The 21,815-nt window shown below is 38.0% G+C and overlaps 1 protein-coding gene across 2 annotated transcripts; it reads right to left on the bottom strand.

Annotated features, from left to right (window-relative positions):
- Positions 1 to 266: 266 nt before the first annotated feature.
- smad5 (SMAD family member 5) lies at positions 267 to 20,752 on the bottom strand. 2 transcript variants are annotated; one of them, XM_082177290.1, is made up of 7 exons: positions 20,602 to 20,752; positions 10,736 to 11,484; positions 9,337 to 9,594; positions 7,785 to 7,898; positions 6,074 to 6,295; positions 4,862 to 5,118; positions 267 to 1,000 (listed from the first exon to the last, which is right to left on the bottom strand). In XM_082177290.1, the coding sequence occupies exons 2-7, from the start codon at positions 11,136 to 11,138 to the stop codon at positions 857 to 859; spliced, it is 1,398 nt and encodes a 465-aa protein (XP_082033416.1). In that variant the 5' UTR covers positions 11,139 to 11,484; positions 20,602 to 20,752; the 3' UTR covers positions 267 to 856. The 2 variants fall into 2 exon arrangements, with proteins under 2 accessions (XP_082033416.1, XP_082033417.1); XM_082177291.1 differs by lacking the exon at positions 20,602 to 20,752 and adding an exon at positions 20,441 to 20,582.
- Between the last annotated feature and the right edge of the window lie 1,063 nt (positions 20,753 to 21,815).

Here is a 21,815-nt window from a genome sequence, read left to right as displayed (position 1 = left end):
ATTCCACTTTTAGGAATTTGTTTAGAAAACACAATCATGCAACGCTAATGAAATACAAATCTACTATACGTGTAAACTGTACCTTATGCAATTTTGAGTTTTCTATATTCTTGATTTATAAACTGCAAGGACAAACAATGCAAGGACATATTCCACTAGCCACTAAAAGCTGATGTCTCAATCTTTATATCTAATATGTACTTTTTAGAGAATAACATCTTTTTGAATTATCATATTTAAAAAAAAACATGTCAAATTACCATGAATTTATCAGATAAAAGAACTTTATTTAAAAGCAGTAACTTTGATTTGCCTTAAGACTTAAGGCAACAGATGCTATAAAAAGGAAACATTTGTAATGAGCTTTGAGTCTAACAGTAAACATATAAAGGGGGAAATGCCTTGCGAATAACAGGGATTAGACATAGCAATTAAAAAGATTCTCATAGAACTAGGAAATTGCCATTTTCAACTGGTGTAAAGTGAAGTAGAGATACATAAGAGCATGTCAAATTCATCTACTAGATTACCTACAGTTAGAGAAAATCAGTCATACAAGCATCATTTTAAAACAATTGTAAAGCAAAAGACAAACAAACATGAAGGTAATTGCTAAAGCAGTAGTTAGTCCATTTTGTGTCACTGCCTAGAATTTTCCTCTGCCAGATGTGCTTGTGGCCCCAGTTCATTCTTCTCGTTCTGATCGCTGCAGGATTCGGTAACCCTTCTGCAGGTAGTGTAAACAGTTCAGCCCTTAAGACCTCATTTTCTTTCAAAAGTGAAAAAAAAGAAAGAAAAATGCAAAAAAAAAAAAACAAACAAACAAAAAATCCTCCCAGCCCAGTGGGGCCCATCATTATGAGACAGAAGAGATGGGGTTCAGAGGAGAACCCATTTGTGTAAGGACTTTATCCAGCCACTGGAGGGGGCCGTGGAGATGCACTTCTATCCAGCAAGGGGTGCTGGTCACGTCTTGTCTGTGATACTCGGCGCCCCAGCCCTAAACAAATATATTAAAAACAAGTTCCTTTATTTATTCCAAAAAATGAACTAAAGGCATTAAAGGGTTAATTCACCCAAAAATGTAAATTATCTCATAATTTACTCACCGTCAAGCTTTCCTAGGTATATATGAATTTCTTCTTTCAGCCAAACACAATCAGAGTAATATAAAAAATATGGGTTAGGGTTATATTTGTTGTGAATGGTACTTTAGACTTTGAAGCCCAAAAAGCGCATCCATCCATCATAAAAGTAATCTATACGTCTCCAGTGGGTTAATAAAGGCCTTCTGAAGCGAAGCCATGCATTTTTGTAAAAAAAAAAAAAAGATCCATAATAACTGTGTTTGGCTTAAAGAGGAAAGTCATATACACCTAGGACGGCTTGAGGTTGACTAAATTATGGGATGATTTAAATTTTTAATTGAACAAACCTTTTAACAATTTAAATAATTTCATTTGTGAACTGATCTTCAGCTGTTCTTTTTAATTGTCAAATTATTTTTGTATCATCAGTCATAGGCCTGTCGCGATAGTCAATAAATCAATTAATCGCACGATAAAAAAAATGAGCTCGATAATTTTTCCGGCCACGATAATTCCATTTGTATGCTTGTTTGTTTTCCTCGTGTCTCTCTCTCTCTACCAAAGAGACTGGATGACCACTCTCGGTTCCTTAGCGTATAGGAGGAGTGAACCCTCTTGTCAGTTGCATGGTCTTTGTGTGGGGAGGCGGCGCCGTGGCGCTTGTCAGTCACATGGTCTTTGTATGGGAAAGCGGGACTGCTTGCGGCGACTGCCGGAAGAGAGAATACCGCTAGTTGTGAGTTGGAGGGAAAAAAAAAGAAAAAGATGGAATTGGTTTCAAAGCCAAACGCGACAGTGAGCCCGATCTCATGAAAATGCGTATCTATACCACGAATGTTATTTCTTGTGCCATTTTAATATTGATTTATACACCAAAAATAGTTTTTGCGTGCATATGAATCGCACTTTATGGCGTGTAATACGCACGCACTCCTCACCCCTAATCCTAACCAAGTATTTTCAGTGCGTAGCATATACACGCAATAAAGTGCGTCTCTGTCTTCCCGACAGTAAGTTACACAATCACTCGGGCGTTTGTTTAGTCGACAAAGTAACAGGAGGACAGTGCAAAATAGTGTGATATGGCCTGTTGAGGCTTTTTTAAATTTGTTTACGAATGTCCTAATCGGCAGTGTTGCCTGTTATGGAATGTATCACTATTTATGTCTGAGCCTAATGTTTAACCCTCTGAGGTCGGAAAACGCGCCCCCGCGTTTTGCTGGATTTTCTTCACATTGTAGTACAATAAACTTAAATTACTCCGTCATTTATGGTTATACAGAAAAAAGAAATATAAAAAAAGAATCTGTGATATTTCTACTTTTGTATGTGTCCACTTACAATCAAATCAAAACATTGTGCTTTTGTAAAATAAAGAAAATAAACAGGGTGTGCGTTCTGCCTCTCCGTCGTGGTGAACTTTTTTTCTTGAGCACGTCTATAAACTGAATCAAAACTCAGCGAATACTTCTCACACATTTATGAGCCATATACCTTTATACACATTTAAGTGTGTACTTTTAAATGATCGGATTCAAACTGAAAACAAATATTCTCTGTTTAAGTAATTTGTATAAAACCAACAGGATGTCCAGTATCTCAAACGCTTGCTAATTACTTTTAATTCGGCCACGCCCACTCGCGCAAAAGTGATTCACATGCAAATCTCCACATGGAACGCGAACGCCCTCGTTACCTCAAACACAAAACACCAAAACACTTCACAAGTCTCTGCTTTTCGTTGAGTTTGGAAGACACGTCTGAGCTTACATTGAATTTACCTCAGAAGAAGAAGAACGCGATTTGAAGACAAGAAAGATGTAAGGTAAGAAATTCGTACTTATTAGTTTATGGTATTGTTGCATAAACTTCACATTGCAGTTGAACTGTTGCTAGATATATGGTGAATATTATACTATTTAGACCCGTGTTTACTGTTAAATACTGTTCGTGGATATCTGCTCAAACATAGATATATATAACCATAATGTTTAATATTTTGGAGCGCGATGGCATTTGAATGTATCATATTTTGGAGCGGGATCGCGTTTGAACAGTACTGCACATAGCTTATGCCTACAAGGCACAACAAATATGGTGTTCTTTATATTATATATTGTTGGAAACATTTGTGTGTGTGTGTGTGTGTGTGTATATTCTGTGAATTTTAAAAAGCAATTTTAACCAGAAAAATCTAAAATGTATTCCCAAAATCGTGCAGGCCTAGTTTCTCTTGATACCAGTATGTTCACTTTTTTCTTTTCTTTCAGGGACCAGATGCAACTGAGTCCTGCTGACTTCAACATTCACATGAGTCTCTGTACATGAACATGGTAAAGTGAAAATCAAACACCTTGGAAATGAAAGGTATGTACAATGTTTTTAGGAATGGCACAAAGGTCTCTGTCTTTGGATCATTGTTTTCAATGTGCTCTTTTGTCATTTGTTGTGTATTTTTGGATTATGTTGTGTTTTAAATAAATCCAAACAATCTAAAAGCCATTCTTTTTTAAATCTCCTCATTCTTTGTGCAAGGTTGCTCTGAATGACAGGGCCTGATCGCTCCTAATAGGGCAGTTAGGGGAGTGTCTTTGTCTTTCTCAGGTGTTGAAGGCTTACATATTCATGAGATGATCACGCCTCTTCGAATATGGCTTTGTCACACAAAACACGTCTTAGAAATTTTAAATCAATATATTGTCTTATCTGAATGAGCAGTCAGGGTGATTTTCACATAGTTTTGGAGCAAATATTCTAGGCTACGTCATACAATTTTCAAAAGTCTTGTGAAGAAATAATCAGTATGGGTTTCATGGCCTTATTTCAGTGACATTTTTTTTTGTATTTTCACAAACCACGCATAAATGTCATTATCTCAAAACTACAAACTTTTACATACATGCTGCTGATATATTATTGTAGCAGAGTTTGTGCTGAATACAGTGTAATCAGACTTTAGCCATGACAATGTCACAAGTAACAGAAAAAAACACAAATGTCAGAGCATGTCAGAACACCTCCAGGCCCAGAAAACAGCTCAGACCTCAGAGGGTTAATAATTTTTGAAGTGCAATTTTGTTTACATCCATTTTATTTATTGTTTTTGGTATTTATTTAAGTGAATTTTTTTGTTAACAGACATTGCTTTTATTGTTTTTGGTTGTTTTGTTCATTTTTTTGTGGATATTTAAAATGTTTTCCGTTTTCAATGTTTAATATTCTTAAGAAATAAAAGTTTATAGATCTTTGAAAAGGTGTACCTGCATTATTATGCCATTATCATTATATTAGATGAAAATGGTCTCGAACGACAATATTATCGTTTATCGCAATAATTTCTTGGACAATTTATCATCCAGTAAAATTTGTTATCGTGACAGGCCTAATCAGTCATCAATCTCATTAAAGGGGGTCGCAGACACGAATATGTAGCCTTTTTAATGTCATCAAGCTGATGAAACAATCATCATGTTCTCAGGCCATTTCAAGTTTGATTTTGACATGACAAAGAACGGTTGTTCACTTAATTTTTTATTATTCTTCCCATTAACGCCATCATTTTATTGATTCAGACCGATTCGCGAACGCGCACAAAAAACAAAAGGCAGGATTTATCGCACAAACCAATCCCATCCATTTTTGTAATATGGATTCATTTTCTCATCCAATTTTCTGAGGCACTGCTGCCTCCTTGAAGGAAATGCCCCTGGTTCTTCCTCCCTGAACTTTCAATAGATCATCTGAATACTAATTGTCTGCGGTGATACTCGTACCTTTACAAAGCTCATGCGGATGGTGCACATCTTGGTGAGCTCGTAGACGGCCTCAAAACCATGGTTGACAGACTGAGCAAGCAGCTGAGCAAATTCTTGGTTGTTGAAGATCTTGAGGCTGCAGCCACTGGGGATTTTGCAGACAGTTGTGGGGTGGAAGCCATGATGGTAGTTGCAGTTCCGACTCTGGACGAAAATGCTGGTGTCACTCAGACACTCTGCATACACTTCTCCTCCGACATAATACAGGTGGACACCTGAGGGGTCAAACACAGGAAAGATGTAGTACTGAAATACTCTATAATAGAGTCAAACTCAAAAACAAATTCAATTCTTGTAGGTTTTCCTGTGATATAATTCCATAGCGAATCATAACAGTCCAACAATGATTCATCATTGTAATCAAACACATTCTCTTTGAGAACATTTATTTACCTTGTTAGGTGTGGAGATGAGGAATTGTTATTGTGATATTAACACATAATTGTCGTCTTTGTTATTCAACCAGGTCACCCACCATGAATCATCTGAAAGCTTTTAAAGGGCCATACAGCACGATAACTATAATAGTTCTAATTCTATAGAATAGGGAAGTCCACACAACAGCTATAATGATAACACAGAGGAACAAAGCGTTTTTCCAGCTGTTTTTTTCCAGAACAATAAAACAGATCATGCGAATCCACACGCTTCAGCATTTAAAGCAGCAGACGATGTGCAGCATAACTGCAGTATGTGCTTTAATAAACAAAGTTATCATGTGTTGATGTGGACACTAATAGTTATCGCTGTAGTTATCTCTATAGTTAATGTTCTTGGTGTGAATGGGCCTTAAACGGGGTAAAGGTCATCATCATGATGACAAACCATTGCTACTGTGTTATTTTTGCATTTATATACTATTATAGTTATCAATATTTTGAATTAGCTTTTAATTTAATATTTTCAGTTTTCACATAAATTTTACTTTCATTTTTATTTAGATAAAATATTTCTAAATAGTTTTAATCGATTTTCAGTTTTAGTCCAGTTCGTAATTTTTGTATATTTTACTTATAATACTTTTTTTGATTTCAGCTTTATTTCATCATCTAAAATATTTTGGTTGACGGCAGCACAGCTTTCACCTCCCACAATGGGTTTCATAACTCCTACTGGTTTTCCAGGACTGAGTGAAAGAGAGCACTTTGTGCATAATAACTGCATGCATACCTTTGCCAATGTGGCGGCGGGTGTTTTCAATGGTGGAGTTGCGATTGACGTTAGAGAGCAGGCCCAGGCAGAAGCGGTTCTTGTTGTTGGATGGGTCGGTGAATCCATCAACCAGCACGCTGGTGGAGGAAGCGTGGTAAGCCTCTCCCACACGATTATTCAGCTCATAGTACACAATAGAGCACCAATGACTGGGCTCTTCATACTCCACTGGCTGCACATCTGAAAGAGGAAAATAAAACAAGACCTTGAGCTTAAGCCATCTATTGTTTCAACTCGCTCAGATACTTCACATCAGCTAGATAAACTAACTGAAGAGATTAGAGGGGGATACCGTGCCAAAGGGATTTAACGGTTAAAACAAGCAAACGGTGTTAGAGGAGGAAAAATGGGCGGAAAAGGCTGTGGATGCCCTGGTGCACAAGTCATGATGGCAATGTTTTTAACTCCAGAAGTTGTTAGTGTGACTTGCCATTTTTGTGTAACATGCATGAGCTTTCTCAATTTTGTGACCTACAATCGGACTGTCTGGCTTTACACAATTGCCATGCACAGGTTTTATTTTGGTCTGCCACAAAACAAAGTTGTGTTTTCAAAATACCAGGTTGCTACAATGAGTGCTTCTGAGAAAAAAGTAGTCATTTGATTTGCTAAACGCCCCCAGATGTTATGTACAAAGAGTCAACTGTTGTTGGTCATTTTACTAGTCATTTCTAGGGCTGGGTTTTAATCAATTCTCCTTTTGATGAACCAATCCAGATTCTTAAAGTTAAACAATGTAACTTTTTTTTGTTAAAAAGTAAAAAAAATTATATAATCAGCGAGTTCATCATGAATCCATCTTCCAAACCTACACATAAACGAGAGAACGTAATCATTATATTTCTTTCAACCTGCTAGTGATGTCCTGATGCACGTTTGAATAAATTCGTTACGCAAACAACAAGTTTTGACAAGCCATCGTTTGAAGTTCCCCATTATGCTTTTTCGGATATCACCTTTCATGTAGTGTGTAATATATAACGGTCTGTGAATGTAAAAGTTCTGCAGAGTTTAAAAGATCAAAGTGCAGATAAATAGAGTTATCGTCTCCCAAAAGAAAGAACCGATTCTGAACTGCCTGAAATGAGTCGTAATTCCAGTCTTATTTCCTGTGCGAACCTATCATACGTAGGTTTGAAACATATTTGCATTATGCCAGCCTATAGTCTTAATTGGCTGCCCCCGAACAGCATCTACTTTGACCCACAAACACTGTAGCTGCGGCCCGGAAAAGTTTGTGTTGTCAACATGTCGAGAAGACGCCGTTTTCTGACTGTGAAAGCAAATCCATTTTGCATGGATGAGGACTCAGGCTTGAATTGATACCGTAAAACCAATGCCATTGTTACGGTTCTTATCACAGTATATACAAGTGTTGAGGAAGCCCCCGGGGCTGAAATTCAGATATGACGATGGGTGTTTCGTTTCTGTAAGTGGTAGACCAATCACAACAGACTGGGCCATCTCAAATTGTGTGCCTTTATTCAAAAGTCTGCTTCTCCAAGACCTTTGGAAATATAGGGCAATATTTCCTCTACAAAAAAAGCTATGACAAATACTACTGAAATGAACAAGATACATGATGATACTCAGATTCGTGGGAGTTCTTTATATGTTGTTTGATATCACACCTAGACCACTTTTGATTAGGATGTCAATAGTTTCTTACCCCCTCTGGGCATGTTCTGAGGAACCATGCTGCCGCTGCCAGTCTCCATGGACTGAGACCCGTCCTGTCCCATCTGCTCATCTGGAGGCATGTAGGCAGGAGGAGGGGTATCAGCTGGTAAAAAGACACCAGAGAGAGAGAGATAGAGAGATAGAGAGATAGAGAGAGAGAGAGGTCAGATGATGAAGCCTGCTGCAAACAAATGGGCTTCCACTGCAATCCCCTGGAGCCTCAATTGTGATTATTCTTTACAGGAAGCTGCTTCACATCTTATGGAAACCTTTTAGTCTCAGATTTCACAAATCCCTTACATCAAACACCCACCATACATACATACAAGATGTGGAAACAATCAGAGAAACAAACAGCCACTTAAAGAGAAGCTTTTTGTTGATAGTATAATCCGAGCAAGTGTGAATACATGATTGCAGGGTGGTTTATTATTTGGACATACATGTTGCTTTGTGTGTTTGTTTTACCATCTATGAATGCAACCACTGAATGTCCCACAGAACAGCAAATTGCATTCAAATACAATCTCTTCCAGAAACTGATTATAGCTAATAAAAGAAAGCAGTAAAAAAACAAAACAAAAAAAAACCACCTCTGGCTCTTAATAAATCCTTGGAAGACGTTATCTAATGCAAGAAGAATTTTAAAAAGGGTTTGATAAGTTAATGTTACTACTTTCCAGACAAATTCAATGAAGCCAAAGGAAAAGAGCGCTGTCACATTGCTCGTCTGGTGGATCAGCTTTATCAGATTGTTGTTTTTTACATGAACAAGTAAAACAGCGTTATGCTGTTTTTCCTTTGAATTTTTGCTGTGGAAAAACTGATCAATCTGAATAAATCATTACCACCGAATTACACTACTGTTTAAAAGTTGGGTCAGTAATTACAAAATTTTTTTTTTTAGAAAAGTCTCTTATGCTCATTGAGGCTAATATTGTGAAAAATACATAATTTTTGCACAGTAATGTTTAAATGTTGATGCTGTTGGAACTGCACTGGTGATTATCCCACTATAGACTGCTGTTGAAACAAAAAGGACCTTATATTGTATAACAGTTGCATATTCACAATGTACATGCCATATACGTCAAAGCTTCAAGTACTTTCATTGTTTAATCACTGAAGCAGATCAGATGCTGCAATGAATCAAGCAATTTCTATGAATAAATCCAGCTTTAGTTCTAACCCACAGTGCTATAAAACATTGTTGCCCTTCTGCCTGAGTGCACCCAGCCAACGGATGCAGGCATCAGCAAATCACTCTGATGCAGAATAGATGAAGTGCGGGCCAGTGCCAAGTGATGGGCACCCACCAGCAGGACTGAAGTCCCTGGGCTTTAGTGTGCTGCTTAGCTGGCATTTCCATTGTTTACTGACAGCATTCGACACTGCACAACTCACCGTCATATCACGGGTTAATCATTCAGCATCACGCATCCATTTGCGATTGCAGCAGCAAAGAAAATACAAATATCAGTTTGCCACTGGCAAAAATATCCCAAACGGTCTATCAATATGTTGACTGGTGTTGTGTGTACCTGGGAGCTGGAAGGGGCTGGATGGCCCAGAGCTTGCAGGAGAGTTGGGGTAGGTGCCACTGCTGGCGGGAGACGGAGGGTAGGGCGAGTTTGGAGAGATGGGGAAGGAGCTCCCTCCGCTGTGTTGCTGGAAAGACTCTGGAAAGGTGGCGTTTAGAGGCATGTGAGGCTCGTTGTGACTCAGGTTGCGGAACTGCACTAGAAGACTGTGCTGAGGGTTGAACTCGCTGTGTCGTGGCACCAAAACTGGAGGAAGCACTGAAAAAAGATGATAACATTTTAAACATCCTAACAGATCATTCTGACATTCTATTTTAAATATTTATGGCAAAAAAAAAAATCCAGCATCTTTGACATCTGTGTGTCAATTGGCTGGCTCGGGCTCCAAGGTAATAGCTAAGGCACAACAGATCAGTTTTCCAGCTTCAACAGAAATGCGTTTTCTCTCCTGAGTGACATGTGATATCTGCCCTTGAAAAGCTCAATACAGTGTACATCTCAATCTAAGCAGAGGGCAACAGAGGTTACAGAGATCAGAGGGCCTCTGGAGGCTAAAGATATCTGATAGTCAACACAGTCTATACCACTGGATATGCAGAGGAAATGACAGGCCACATATCCTCACAGGGTACATATATGTTGAGCAATCTTTGTTATTTTGTCTGATTTTTGTTTGCTTGATGTCAACGGTAGTTTCTCAGAAAAAAAACACTGAGTTGACAGACAGATGAAATCAGTTGATAAGGATTTAATGATGTGTGATTGGTCAAATGAGTTTTAACACTATTCATCAAAAAATATTAAATAGCTGAGACTAAATAGCGATTGGTTGAAAAATACACGAATATTGAAAAGTTTGGGGTCAGCAAGTTTACGTTTTTTTTGGGGGGGGGGGGGGGGGTGACAGGTGACAAAAGTGACAGTAAAGAAAAAATGCTGTTCTTTGGAATTCATCAAAGAATACTCAAATACATCTGCAAATGCATGTGTTTCCACAAAACTAAGCAATACAACTGTTTTTAGCATTGATAATACATGCATCTTGAGCATCAAATCAGCATGTTAGAATCATTTCTGAAGGATCATGTGACACTAAATGCTGGAGTAATGATGCTGAAAATTCAGCTTTGGCATCACAGGATTAGATTACATTTATTTTAAAATATACTAAAATAGAAAGCAGTTATTTTAAATTGTAATCATTTTTCACAATATTACTTTTTTATTTTAACCAAAAAAAAATGCAGCCTTGGTGAGCTTAGGAGAGTTTTTTCATAAACATTTGTAAAAATCTTATTGACCACAAACTTTTGAACTTCCATAAAATGTAAATAATATTCTTAATATGACAAAACATTGGTGTAGAAGGACTAATATGAACACACCAGTCATGACTTACCTGGACTTTCAACTCTTTTGTAGTGATATGGGTTGATACACACTTCTTTCTGTTTGGAACCGAACGGATATTCGCACACCTCGAGGGGTTTGAGCTCATGATGGGACTGCAGGTCAGGCCAGCGCCACACGCGGCAGTAGATGACGTGAGGGAGGCCTTTCCTGTGGGACACCTGTAGCCGCCCGTCCAGCGACCGGGGGATGGTCACACATTTGCTGGGCTGCCCAGGACTGCTGAGGGCCTTTTCCAAGTCCTCCATGGCACCCTTTTTCTTCTTCAGTTTCTTCACCAGGGCATCCACAGCCTTTTCCGCCCATTTTTCCTCCTCGTCACCCTGCTTCCATCCCAGCAACCGCTTCACCGCCGGGCTGGTGAAGGAGAACAGACTGGACATGGAGGTCATAGTGCCGATCTGCACCAGGAAGTGGGATCTGAAGCTCTCTCGACCAGCAGTGTGCCAGGAAGATGATTATGTGTGTGTTTGTGTGTGTGGGGGGGTGGGGAGTGGACAAGCTTAGCCTTGCAGGACCAAGGACAGGAAGTTGAGGCAGGACGCAGCTGCTGGTGCTCAGGAAGGCCTGCAGTGAAGCAGGGGGTGGAACTGGGTCACAACCACTCCGAAAATTAGTGTAAAGGGCAATTGAGAAATTAAGGCTGAAAACACAGATGAGACAGCTATTAGATATTAGAGACTAATCCATGCCAGATATTGATTGTGGCCAGAGGTTGAAACTTCATAGAAGGGGCACCTGCAACAAAAAGAGAAACTGACATTAGTTTGGAAATTAAATATGTGTAGGCAATTTATAATGATGACAAATATCTGACAGGACAGACTTGATTGGATCTTCAAGACTCCATCTAAAAATAGTTTAAACAATAAAAAATATGCTAATTATCTTATAATTTTGCATGTAGCTTTCTTTCATAACCTTACATTATCTACTTTAAAACTAAGGGGGAAAAGGAGACTAAAAATGGTGACTACAGCAAACTTCATTTATTTACAATAAGACAAAAGCTTTAAAATAAGCTAAAAAAAATGAAAATCAAGATATTTCTTATTTTAAATGCACCTGATCATCAAAATATGTTTGTATCTTAGAAAACCAGGATATAGGAGGTATGCCTCATTTTAAAAAGTGTAGTTTCTAGACCTAAAAAATTTATGAAAATTCTCCAGTAAACCACAAACGACTGGAAAGTCATGTAAATTCAGACTGGGATCCATGAAGAACATTCAGCTATTTGTAAAGCTGACATTTAATTACATTAACTACTTTAGTTACTTATTTTAATTTATGGACACTCTCCGTCCTAGCTAGTGCAGATTAAAACAAAAACACCAAATAGCCTATATGAGCCTTCAAATATTGAAGTGGACAATGGAAGGTCTTGGAGTCACACAGGTTGTTGAGAACCCCTGATCTAAGATAGACTATCCCTTATATATTCACATATATTAACTTAAAATTGATGTGGACAGAAAAACAATAAGTACATAGCCTTTTATGGATGATGAAAAATTACCCTCCAGCTTTTCAGCTCTACAAAGTTGTTAAAAACGGGTTAAGATTGTATCCAATGTTTGGACAATACAATTAGACTGCTTACGAGTTTTTGACCAAACATTTAAAACCACTATATTAGTGCCCACAATGATAATTACAGCCATCTTAAAATAATACAAAATAAATAAAAACACAGTGCCCAAAGGATAAGCACACAAAAGCAACCAGCTATTAATTTATAAAAACAACACACGTACGCGCACATCTGGGGTCTTGCAGATAACTGTTAGGATGTACCCATCTTCCATGTGTTATGGTGAACTACAACAGACTCATTGTGTTGGATCTGTAAGCAACAGCCTCCCGCTGCCCCACCCAGGGAGCTCCCAGGGCGAGAGTGAGGGGGAGCACAGCACAGCTGTTGAAAATGTTGCAAATGTAACCAGGACAGAGAGGATATAAGACCTCTGAGAGGCACTTCCTGTAGCCACATCCCTTCCCCTTGACCTCTTCAGCTGCCAAACATCAGCCCATTGGCTCTTCGGGACAGAATGTTACTATTCAAAGCACTCCCCACTCCCAGACCACTACGGTGTTTGTCCTGTCAAAACCACACCATGCTTTATGTAAAATGAGAATGATGGCTCAGTAATCATTATTAGTGAATGGTAGAGTTAAGATGGGCGAGCAACAGCCGAACATCTACAAAAAGTAAGTATAGTAGGAAATCTCTTCACATTTCGCCATCAGTGTTAGTACAACAGAGCTGCCCCTATATTGTTCAAGCCCTGTTTGCGTACAGGCACATATATACAACGGAAGCAGGAGCACTCAAACAAGCTCTGACATTAATAGCACAAGCTTTAATTGACATGTCATTGTCTTCCACCAGGAGTACAAATACAATTTTGCAGTTCATAAGATAAAATGTAAAAGGTGTTCGATTAGTGCTGTCGGGATTCTACGGTTAAACTTGAGTACTCCATTTAAAAAAAATCCCTTTAAAACATCCTCAAATTCAATTTGCCTGTGTCGTCAATTTGAAGTGTTGCATTCCACGGACGAGAATCCATGATCCACATTATTAGATCCCAAAGACCGCAATTCAGTTAAATAAATATATATGTTGCAGGTTTCAGAGTAAAACGCAGTGCTTTAATTATTTCCATCCATGCAGGTTACGAGTTTCTTTCTTCTCAGACTGCAGCTCCGTTCACAGTAAATGCTCCACACGAACTCAATGGTTTCGGTAGGCCGGAAGGTCATTCAGGTGGGTGATATATGGTCCCAGAAATAATTGCAATAAACGATATTATTGTCAATAATTCTTTTAATTCTTAATTAAGAATATTTATGTACTGAAAATGCTGTAAAAAAAATAAATATACAAATAAATAAAAAAAAACTAAAAAAAATAAAAAATTTACATTTTCTAACAAAAAGAGAAGGAAAGAACGCAGGCCTGTAAATGCACAGAAGCAAGCGACTTATATGAAGTTTTTTTCCTGACCTTCTTTTCTCAGTGAAGTAAGGGTGCACACTATTGCTGCAAAACACAAACCCTACTTAGTAGTCAGATGATCATTTGAGCAAAGGCACATGTGCATCGACAGGCCATATCTGCTGATAAAACTATTTTTGTAGAGGCGTGTTTAATTTTTTTAACTTCAGCACCACATGATTATGATGATGCCGTTATGCACGAGATACTGCAAAAGTCGTCGGTCAAACATGTCCGTTTACAAAGAAAAACAATGTAAAAACCGTGGAATGGGGAAAAAAATGCGTTCTCTGTGAAAATGAACTAGACACTCGTGGCTCGTCTCCTGTGAAACATAATGACAACGTGAAAGAAGTTTGATTGAAATCTTTGCAAATTTATTAAAAATAAAAAACGGGAAAACAAAATCACATCAGCCTTTGCCATGACACTCAAAATTGAGCTCAGGTGCATCCTGTTTGCACTGATCATCCTTGAGATGTTTCTACAACTTGATTGGAGAGTCCACCTGTGGTAAATCCAGTTGATATGACATGATTTGGAAAGGCACACACCTGTCTATATAAGGTCCCGCAGTTAACAGTGCACTTCAGAGCACAAACCAAGCCATGGAATCGTCTCTAGACCCCTGAGACAGGATTATATCGAGGTACAGATCTGGGAAAGGGTACAGAAAAATTTCTGCAGCATTGAAGGTCCCAATGAGCACAGTGGCCTCCATCATCCGTAACGTGGCCAGACGGAAGCCACTCCTCAGTAAAAGGCACATGACAGCCCGCCTGGAGTTTGCCAAAAGGCACCAGAAGGACTCTCAGACCATGAGAAACTAAATTCTCTGGTCTGATGAAACAAAGATTGAGACTAGTCAGGAAAGATGTACAGCAATGTACAGAGACATCCTTGATGAAAACCTGCTCAAGAGAGCTCTGGACTTCCAACCGGACAATAACCGTAAACACACAGCCAAAATAACAAAGGAGTGGCTACGGGATAACTGTGAATGTCCTTGAGTGGCCCAGCCAGAGCCCAGACTTGAACCCGATTGAACATCTCTGGAGAGATCTGAAAATGGCTGTGCACCGATGCTTTATTCCTATGATGGCAAAGCTGAATTTTCAGCATCATTACTCCAGTCTTCAGTATCACATGATCCTTCAGAAATCAGTCTAATATGCTGATTTGGAGCTTATTGATTATTATTATGAATGCAGAAAACAGTTGTGTTGCTTGATATTTTTTGGGAAACTGGCAATCTTTTGTAATAAAAGCCTTCACTGTCTCTTTTGATCAATTTAATGCATCCTTCTGAATGAATATGCTAAATTATTGTAAAAAATGAATCCCGAAGTTCAGCTCTGGATAAACCGAACGGAAGAAAACTTGATAAATCCATCAAAAATAAACATTCAAATGTATGTATTAATTCTTCTTTAAAATTTGCTAAAATGTTTTGCATTTGCAGTAAGACCACTGCTTGCATACAAGAATGGGTATGTGTCAAATGTTTCCTGGAAATGTATTAAGTCAGTCACATGACATGAGCAAAACATTCCTCTTCTTGGATACTTGCACATAATATTTCATAGCTACTATGATAGGAGCCGACAAGCAAACAGAAAAGCTATTTTCATACTAGACTGACGGAAGCATGTATAATTTGATGCTATACCTTCAAAACAGCAACATGTCAACATTTGGCCATTAAGCTGCCCATGTACTATGTTTAAAAAAAACAGAAGGACAAGATTTTTTTGTGGTAAATGAATGTTACGCCACATATGCTAGAAAATTGTGTTAACAGCGTAACATTAAAACTCATTATTTTAAACTGTTCCAAGTCTGATCAATGGCAAACATCGATAATGGTAAAAAAAAAATCTAGAGATTGAATTCCTGAAATCTTCCTGAGATTATGTTCAATGGGACGGCACACACCAAAACGTCTTGCTTATCAGCAGAAACAAGCAATCAGCTTGTAACCAGCACACTCTGCCTTTATTGCTGAGGGACTGATGATAACAAAGCTTTAACAATAGGAAGTACAGGACTCAGATCAGCAATATAGAGGCTCAATACACAAACACACACTTCCCTGTTCCCTATCTCCATCCTGCCTTCACACTCAACTGCTCCACTTGCAAAATAAGAAGCACAGAAAGCATTACCCGTATTGATTTTTCTAGCAGTCACTAAAGCCTCCCACTTAAAGCTTTTACTCTTTCTGTGCTCTTATTTCATGGCAAGGAAGCAATTTTGCTTTAAAAAGCGAAGAAGAAATGTTTGGCGTGATTCTAATAATGTCATTAAAATGAAAATTGACAGTCATCTGCTTCATCCCAAATAATGAAAATAACGTTAAGATTCTGACCACAACCGCAACGTGATTATCAGAAGATGTGCATCTTAATGCTGCTTCATAATTGTGATATACATTCAATGGCAGTGCCATTTGCAAAATTACACATGAAATCAGCCTTCTAAATCATAATGGAGTCACATTTTGACACTAATGTAGAGCTCCAGACCAAGGAAGAGGCACTTTTATTCTCTACTGGATCAATTGATTTATTACAAGGACTGTCGTGCAGTCGCAATGCCTCTAGTGGGCTTCAACCCATGCATTATCCTTAAAATCAAATTACGTATACAATTAGGTATAATAGCCAGATTGAAAGAGCCATCTAACATTTCAGTGATATTTAAGAGCACGACAGAGGCAAGACAAAAGCACAGCCTTACAATGTTATCAGTTCGACTATGATCAGACAAATAAGGCTTTCTTACAAACACAGAACAAGACAATTTCTCTTTTTGTAAATAGGGTCACACCCATCCAAGACAAAGATGCAGTCGTTACGAGGGGGGCTGTTTAATTGCTTGACACCATCCAGCCTCTCCATCCCTGGAGCCTTACATCGTCGACACTAATAGATAGACCATCTTTATGCTGCACATAAACAATAACCACCCTATTGTTCTCACTGGCTCAAATAATATCAAGAATGCAGAGAAAAACACATTTCTAAAGATATAAATCTTCAATGCATTACATTAAATTCAACTGATATTATTCATGATCAGGTAACAGCTCAAGATCGACAACAGATGTGAGCACTCACATGAACATCTATGAGACAGATGTTACACATTGGCAGATATTCAGAGACTCAATGGAAACTAATTCTGCTATTGCAAAAACTAGGCGCTAAGAACAGACTAAAACTGTAGAAGCAAAATACGACCAGATTTTTAAAACAAATATCATCCTTGATCATGTGGTATACTCAATGGGTCTCTTTCACTAACCGTGCGCAAGTAATGATTTGTGCGTACGAAAATTTTCACGAACAAATCATGATTCATTAATAACATTCGTTCTAAATTTTATTCAAAATTTACGAAAATGTAGGAACAACTGAAACCACACGTACACAAAGATATCTGGGTGGTCTTCCAAACGGGTTTAGATGAAATTTTAAACATACATGTTACATCTTAAATATATTTCATTACGTATAGGCTATATATGTAGGCCTATACACACACATTACTGTATAGGTGCCTTCCCTAATTTCATAATGAAATCACCAAATAACCACACATGTGACACGCACGCATGAGGATTGAGTAGGCCTACTCCTCAAAGAAAATGTGATTTAAAACAGACTACAAAACTGTTGTTTAAGATGAAAATGGCATCGTTGTTCATCAGCATTTTGTTGTTTCCACGGCTCATTAACAAAGCATTTGTACATGACACTAGTAACAATACAATTACAAATTATTTTAATAATACTAATATCACTAAAATTGTATAGGCCCAATATCAGTCTTTGGGTCTGAACACAGCACAAATCAGTCATCTGTGAAAATCAAACGTAGCTTCAAAACCTTCAAAAATTTGTTTAACAAGAAATACTGATTCTTCTCATTTTTTCACTATCATTAATGTATGGTCAACAATAAAATTATTAAGCCAGTACATTAAGATAGTTGATAGGCTACTGTTATCAGCTTATTTTGAGGTAGACTCATCTCGTCGTATGCACCTTTTATGCATCAACAGATGCCAAAAGCTCAGTCAGTTTTTGCTTTCACTTTGACTTCCATGGAATAAGTAAGCGCGTTTACAAGCACGCTCTTAACTCGATTACGCTTAATCCTCCTCTCTGTCAAGGTCAAAAATAAGAACGCTTATTATATTAATAAATGGTTTAAGCATAAACCGATTGACACAGCTCGATGTTTGCCCCATACTCCCGATTTCTCCCGGCATGTACACATAACCTGCTTTCTTTGGGCTTATTGAAGTGTGCATATGTGATATGCTATATGACAGGAAAGCTTCCTTACTGCGCATCCAGACAGAGCGAGCTTTTTGTGGTAGCTATAGGAAGGAAGAAATATATAGCTATGACCTATCTCTGACTCATCCTTGACCCAAGAAATTATAAAAATGTGTTCTCATCTCATGCAGAAGTACGGTAAAATGAGAGGATAATGTGTCCGGAAGTTTCCCGCTGACATGTCGAAATACTAACTAATATCGTCGCCATTGCTATTGCTGTGCAAAAAGATGCAGATATACAGCTGGTTAATCAGAAGTCTATATTTGTAATAGGTTTTTGTGTGTGAACTTGTTTAGAGGATGGCACACTTGGCATTGCTCGAGGACGCGTCCTAGAGAGCATCATGTTTACCGAGAGTTTACCGAGATGTTTACCGAGATGAAGGGAAAGCCCTTATATGGACATGGTTTTGGCATGTTATATTAAAATTTCTAACCACGGGCATGCTGTCGCTCATTTAGAATACCAACAATTCATTAACGTAAGAAAAAATCCATGTGCGTAATCTGCGTATACACGTGTTGTGAATTAGTCGGCATAAATACAAATAGGGCCTAATCCACGCAATTATTAGTGAATGAGACCCGTTGTCTGCAAGGTTTATTTTCATTAACTGGCTATTTATTGTTATGTATATGTACATTGTTAATCTTGTTTATAATGTTTACCAATCCAGACTGTTTAATTAAAAAAAATTTAGCTGTGTAAGACCTTTAAATAAGACAGTTAAAGGGACAGTTCACACAAAAAAAGTCATCATCACCCTCAAGTTGTTCCAAACCTGTATGAGTTTCTTTCTTGTGAGCAACATAGAAGAAGATATTTTGAAGAATGTTTGTAACCAGACAGTTGATGGACCCACATTGACTTCCACAGAATGGAAAACTAATGAAGTCAATGGGGTCCATCAAAATATCTGCTTTTGTATTCAGCAGAAGAAAGAAATTCATACAGGTTTGCAACAACTTGAGGGTGAACAACTGTCCCTTTAAGTAAGTTAAGACAGTTGTAAAATATTTTTTATGCAAAAACAGCAATATTACACTTACAAATCAGAATCTTACTATGTGATGCGTGAAAGCCAGGAACATGGTGATGCTGCTCTTTGAACGCACTCCATCTCTGTTAACATGTTACAAGCTGACCGAATCTAAACCTCCCCTCTGTCAAGGTCAAAAACAAGCAGATGACTTTCAAATGCTGTTTCCACATAGGATTGGCATTGATACTTAAAACATTTTTTTTATTTAAAGTGTAGAATCTGTCGTTGTGCATCAAGACCAGGGAAAACCTTCCTTTTGAAGCTCTTTTTCTATAAGGTTCAAGGAATGCTCCGGCAATAAACAAGTCTCAGACCACATGAACAATATTTAAACCCCAAAGCAAACAACAAAAAAACAACTATTTATATCTTGACAACAATCTTCATCCTCACAACTGCTTCAATGATGAACTTTGAGAAGGACACCATGAATATTCCCAAATAATGCAAATGTGGATGAATGATACAAGCTCATCACACCAGCTCAAATGCTCGATCAAAGGGGAAAAAACGTAAACTTTATGGACGATTTGGTCGCTAAACGATAAACAAAGCTCTGTGAATGTGCTTTCAAGCGGATAATATCAGACACTCACTAACTGTCCCTCAAACCGAGGTAGTTGCCCATCTAGACAGCATCTTGGGGCATCACAAGCACGTTTAGAAAGTTTGAGCCAAGGAAGAACACTAGTTTTTGAGATTATAAAGCCCCATAATGCTGTCTGAGTGGGCAGCACACTACTAGGTTTTGAGACACAGCCAGAAAGACACGCCACGACACGCACATCTCTCCTCACAAGAATGCGAACAGTCACTTTCTTCTACTACACAACAATTATTATTAAACGCACTGTTGTTTATTTGATCCTTGTGGGGTTTTGTATGCAAATATGTGCGGATCAGTGTTAAACCGTAAATATGTATTGGCTCAATAAACGAGAGGAGTGAAGCTAAGCTACATTTTAGCCGCAACTTTGTGTAATTGAGTTCAAAACATGGGTATTAATTTTAAATTCGAACCGCTTTTATTTTTTAATAACATTATCCGTTTGCAAAACTTTCTAAAATCACAACGATATATTTATTGGTTAAATTTGTGTTTCGTTTATTTTTCTCTATTGTGTAAAAACTAAACTTACTGCTAGCCGAGTTGCTACATAGCCAGTTAGCCATTTACATTTGCGGTTAAATTAAACCCAAATAACAATTACAACCTCAAAATGCTGCATATAGCATGTTATAAATATTTCACATATTATTTGTATAAAATGTAAATATACTTCGTTCACGTGTTTTCCTCACCTCATTCGTACACAAATGAAAAGAAAAACCCAGCAAGGAAACTTTTTCAATCACTTCTCAACACCCCCTGCGGAAAAACCACCATCCCTACTGGAATAAAGTTGAGAAGTGACCGCTGAACCGTCTTTATCGGCTAGATGTATTATCATTAGATTGCATACCTTTCATGAAATGGTGTAGCGTCTGTCGACCTTTGCTCTGTTTAACAGACACCGACATGAAGGAGTTTTTTTTCCCCTTCTTTCCTGCCTCTCTTTCCCTCGTCTCTCTCTCTCTCTCTCACCCGTCCTGGCGTCAAACAGACTGGAGGCGAAGCACATTAGTGCATATCCATCCGCCCATTTGACAACCGACCACTCTTCTTCCTCTACTACACACTGTTAGCTCAGTGCCTGCAGATGCACTTGAGATGATCAAAAGAAAGATGTCTGTGATAAATGGAGTATAGTATTATGTGAGTATGATGGTTTCTCTGTTGTGGCTGTAAGATGGACAACATCAGAAGGCATTTACTAAGAGGAAAATGCCTGTTCTAATTAGATCAGAAGGCTCTAGGCTATATGATGGCGAAAGTAATTGTAAGTGATACAGTTAGCTCTATTGCAATTCAGTTTCCTAGTATGTGCATTTATTGCTGTGTCGGGCCCCACATACAGCTTAGCCTACCTAGTATGGTTTATATGTTTCCAACAGACAGATATCATTGAATTATCCAATCAAAAATAATAATGTCATCAATACTGACAGAACGAAGTGAATAAAACAGTTAATTTACCCCTGGTTTTATGGTTGGCAATTTATAAAAATGCGGAAATGCATTTCTAACACAGTATTTTTTTAGGCATGTTATTATTTTTATAATTTAAAATGGGCTTCTGTCATTTTATTACTTTCAACATTAGGCGCTATAGGCTTATTTTATGTTATACATCTATTTACGTGAAAATTATATGACCAAAAAAACGTATATGTGTACAGCATACAATCAAACTTGTCATGAGCGAATACTATACATTCAGGTCCACAGTCTACTCTAGATATAAAGGCGGAAGGATACAGTTGGTTGCTATGTAATGCCTGGGCCGTCTTGGAGTTGTGCTACGGTCACGTGACGTCACGAAACTTGGCTCCACTCTGTCTGGCTTTTAAAACTTCAGCAGTGCAACAGCCAATAGAGAGCGAGTTACGCGGTGTTTGCTTACTCGCGCATACACACGAGGTCATATTCAAATTAATTAGTTTGCCCATCTGTATTATTGGACGAGGAGAAACATTTAGGCCTATATTAAAGTCCATAGTAGGCCATCTATCTATCTATCTATCTATCTATCTATCTATCTATCTATCTATCTATCTATCTATCTATCTATCTATC

Source organism: Leuciscus leuciscus, assembly GCF_965113295.1.
Source record: "Leuciscus leuciscus genome assembly, chromosome: 8".
Lineage (NCBI taxonomy): Eukaryota > Metazoa > Chordata > Actinopteri > Cypriniformes > Leuciscidae > Leuciscus > Leuciscus leuciscus.
Note: the sequence above shows the minus strand (reverse complement) of the source record. Positions and strands in the feature narration are given on the sequence as shown.

Excerpts from the sequence above, each read along its gene's own strand:
- smad5 (XM_082177290.1), bottom strand. The coding sequence starts at position 11,138 with ATGACCTCCATGTCCAGTCTGTTCTCCTTCACCAGCCCGGCGGTGAAG. Across the intron at positions 6,296-7,784 it reads TCAGAACATGCCCAGAGGGG|ATGTGCAGCCAGTGGAGTAT; the intron begins GTAAGAAACTAT and ends TTCCTCTTTCAG. Across the intron at positions 5,119-6,073 it reads CCGCCGCCACATTGGCAAAG|GTGTCCACCTGTATTATGTC; the intron begins GTATGCATGCAG and ends TTGACCCCTCAG.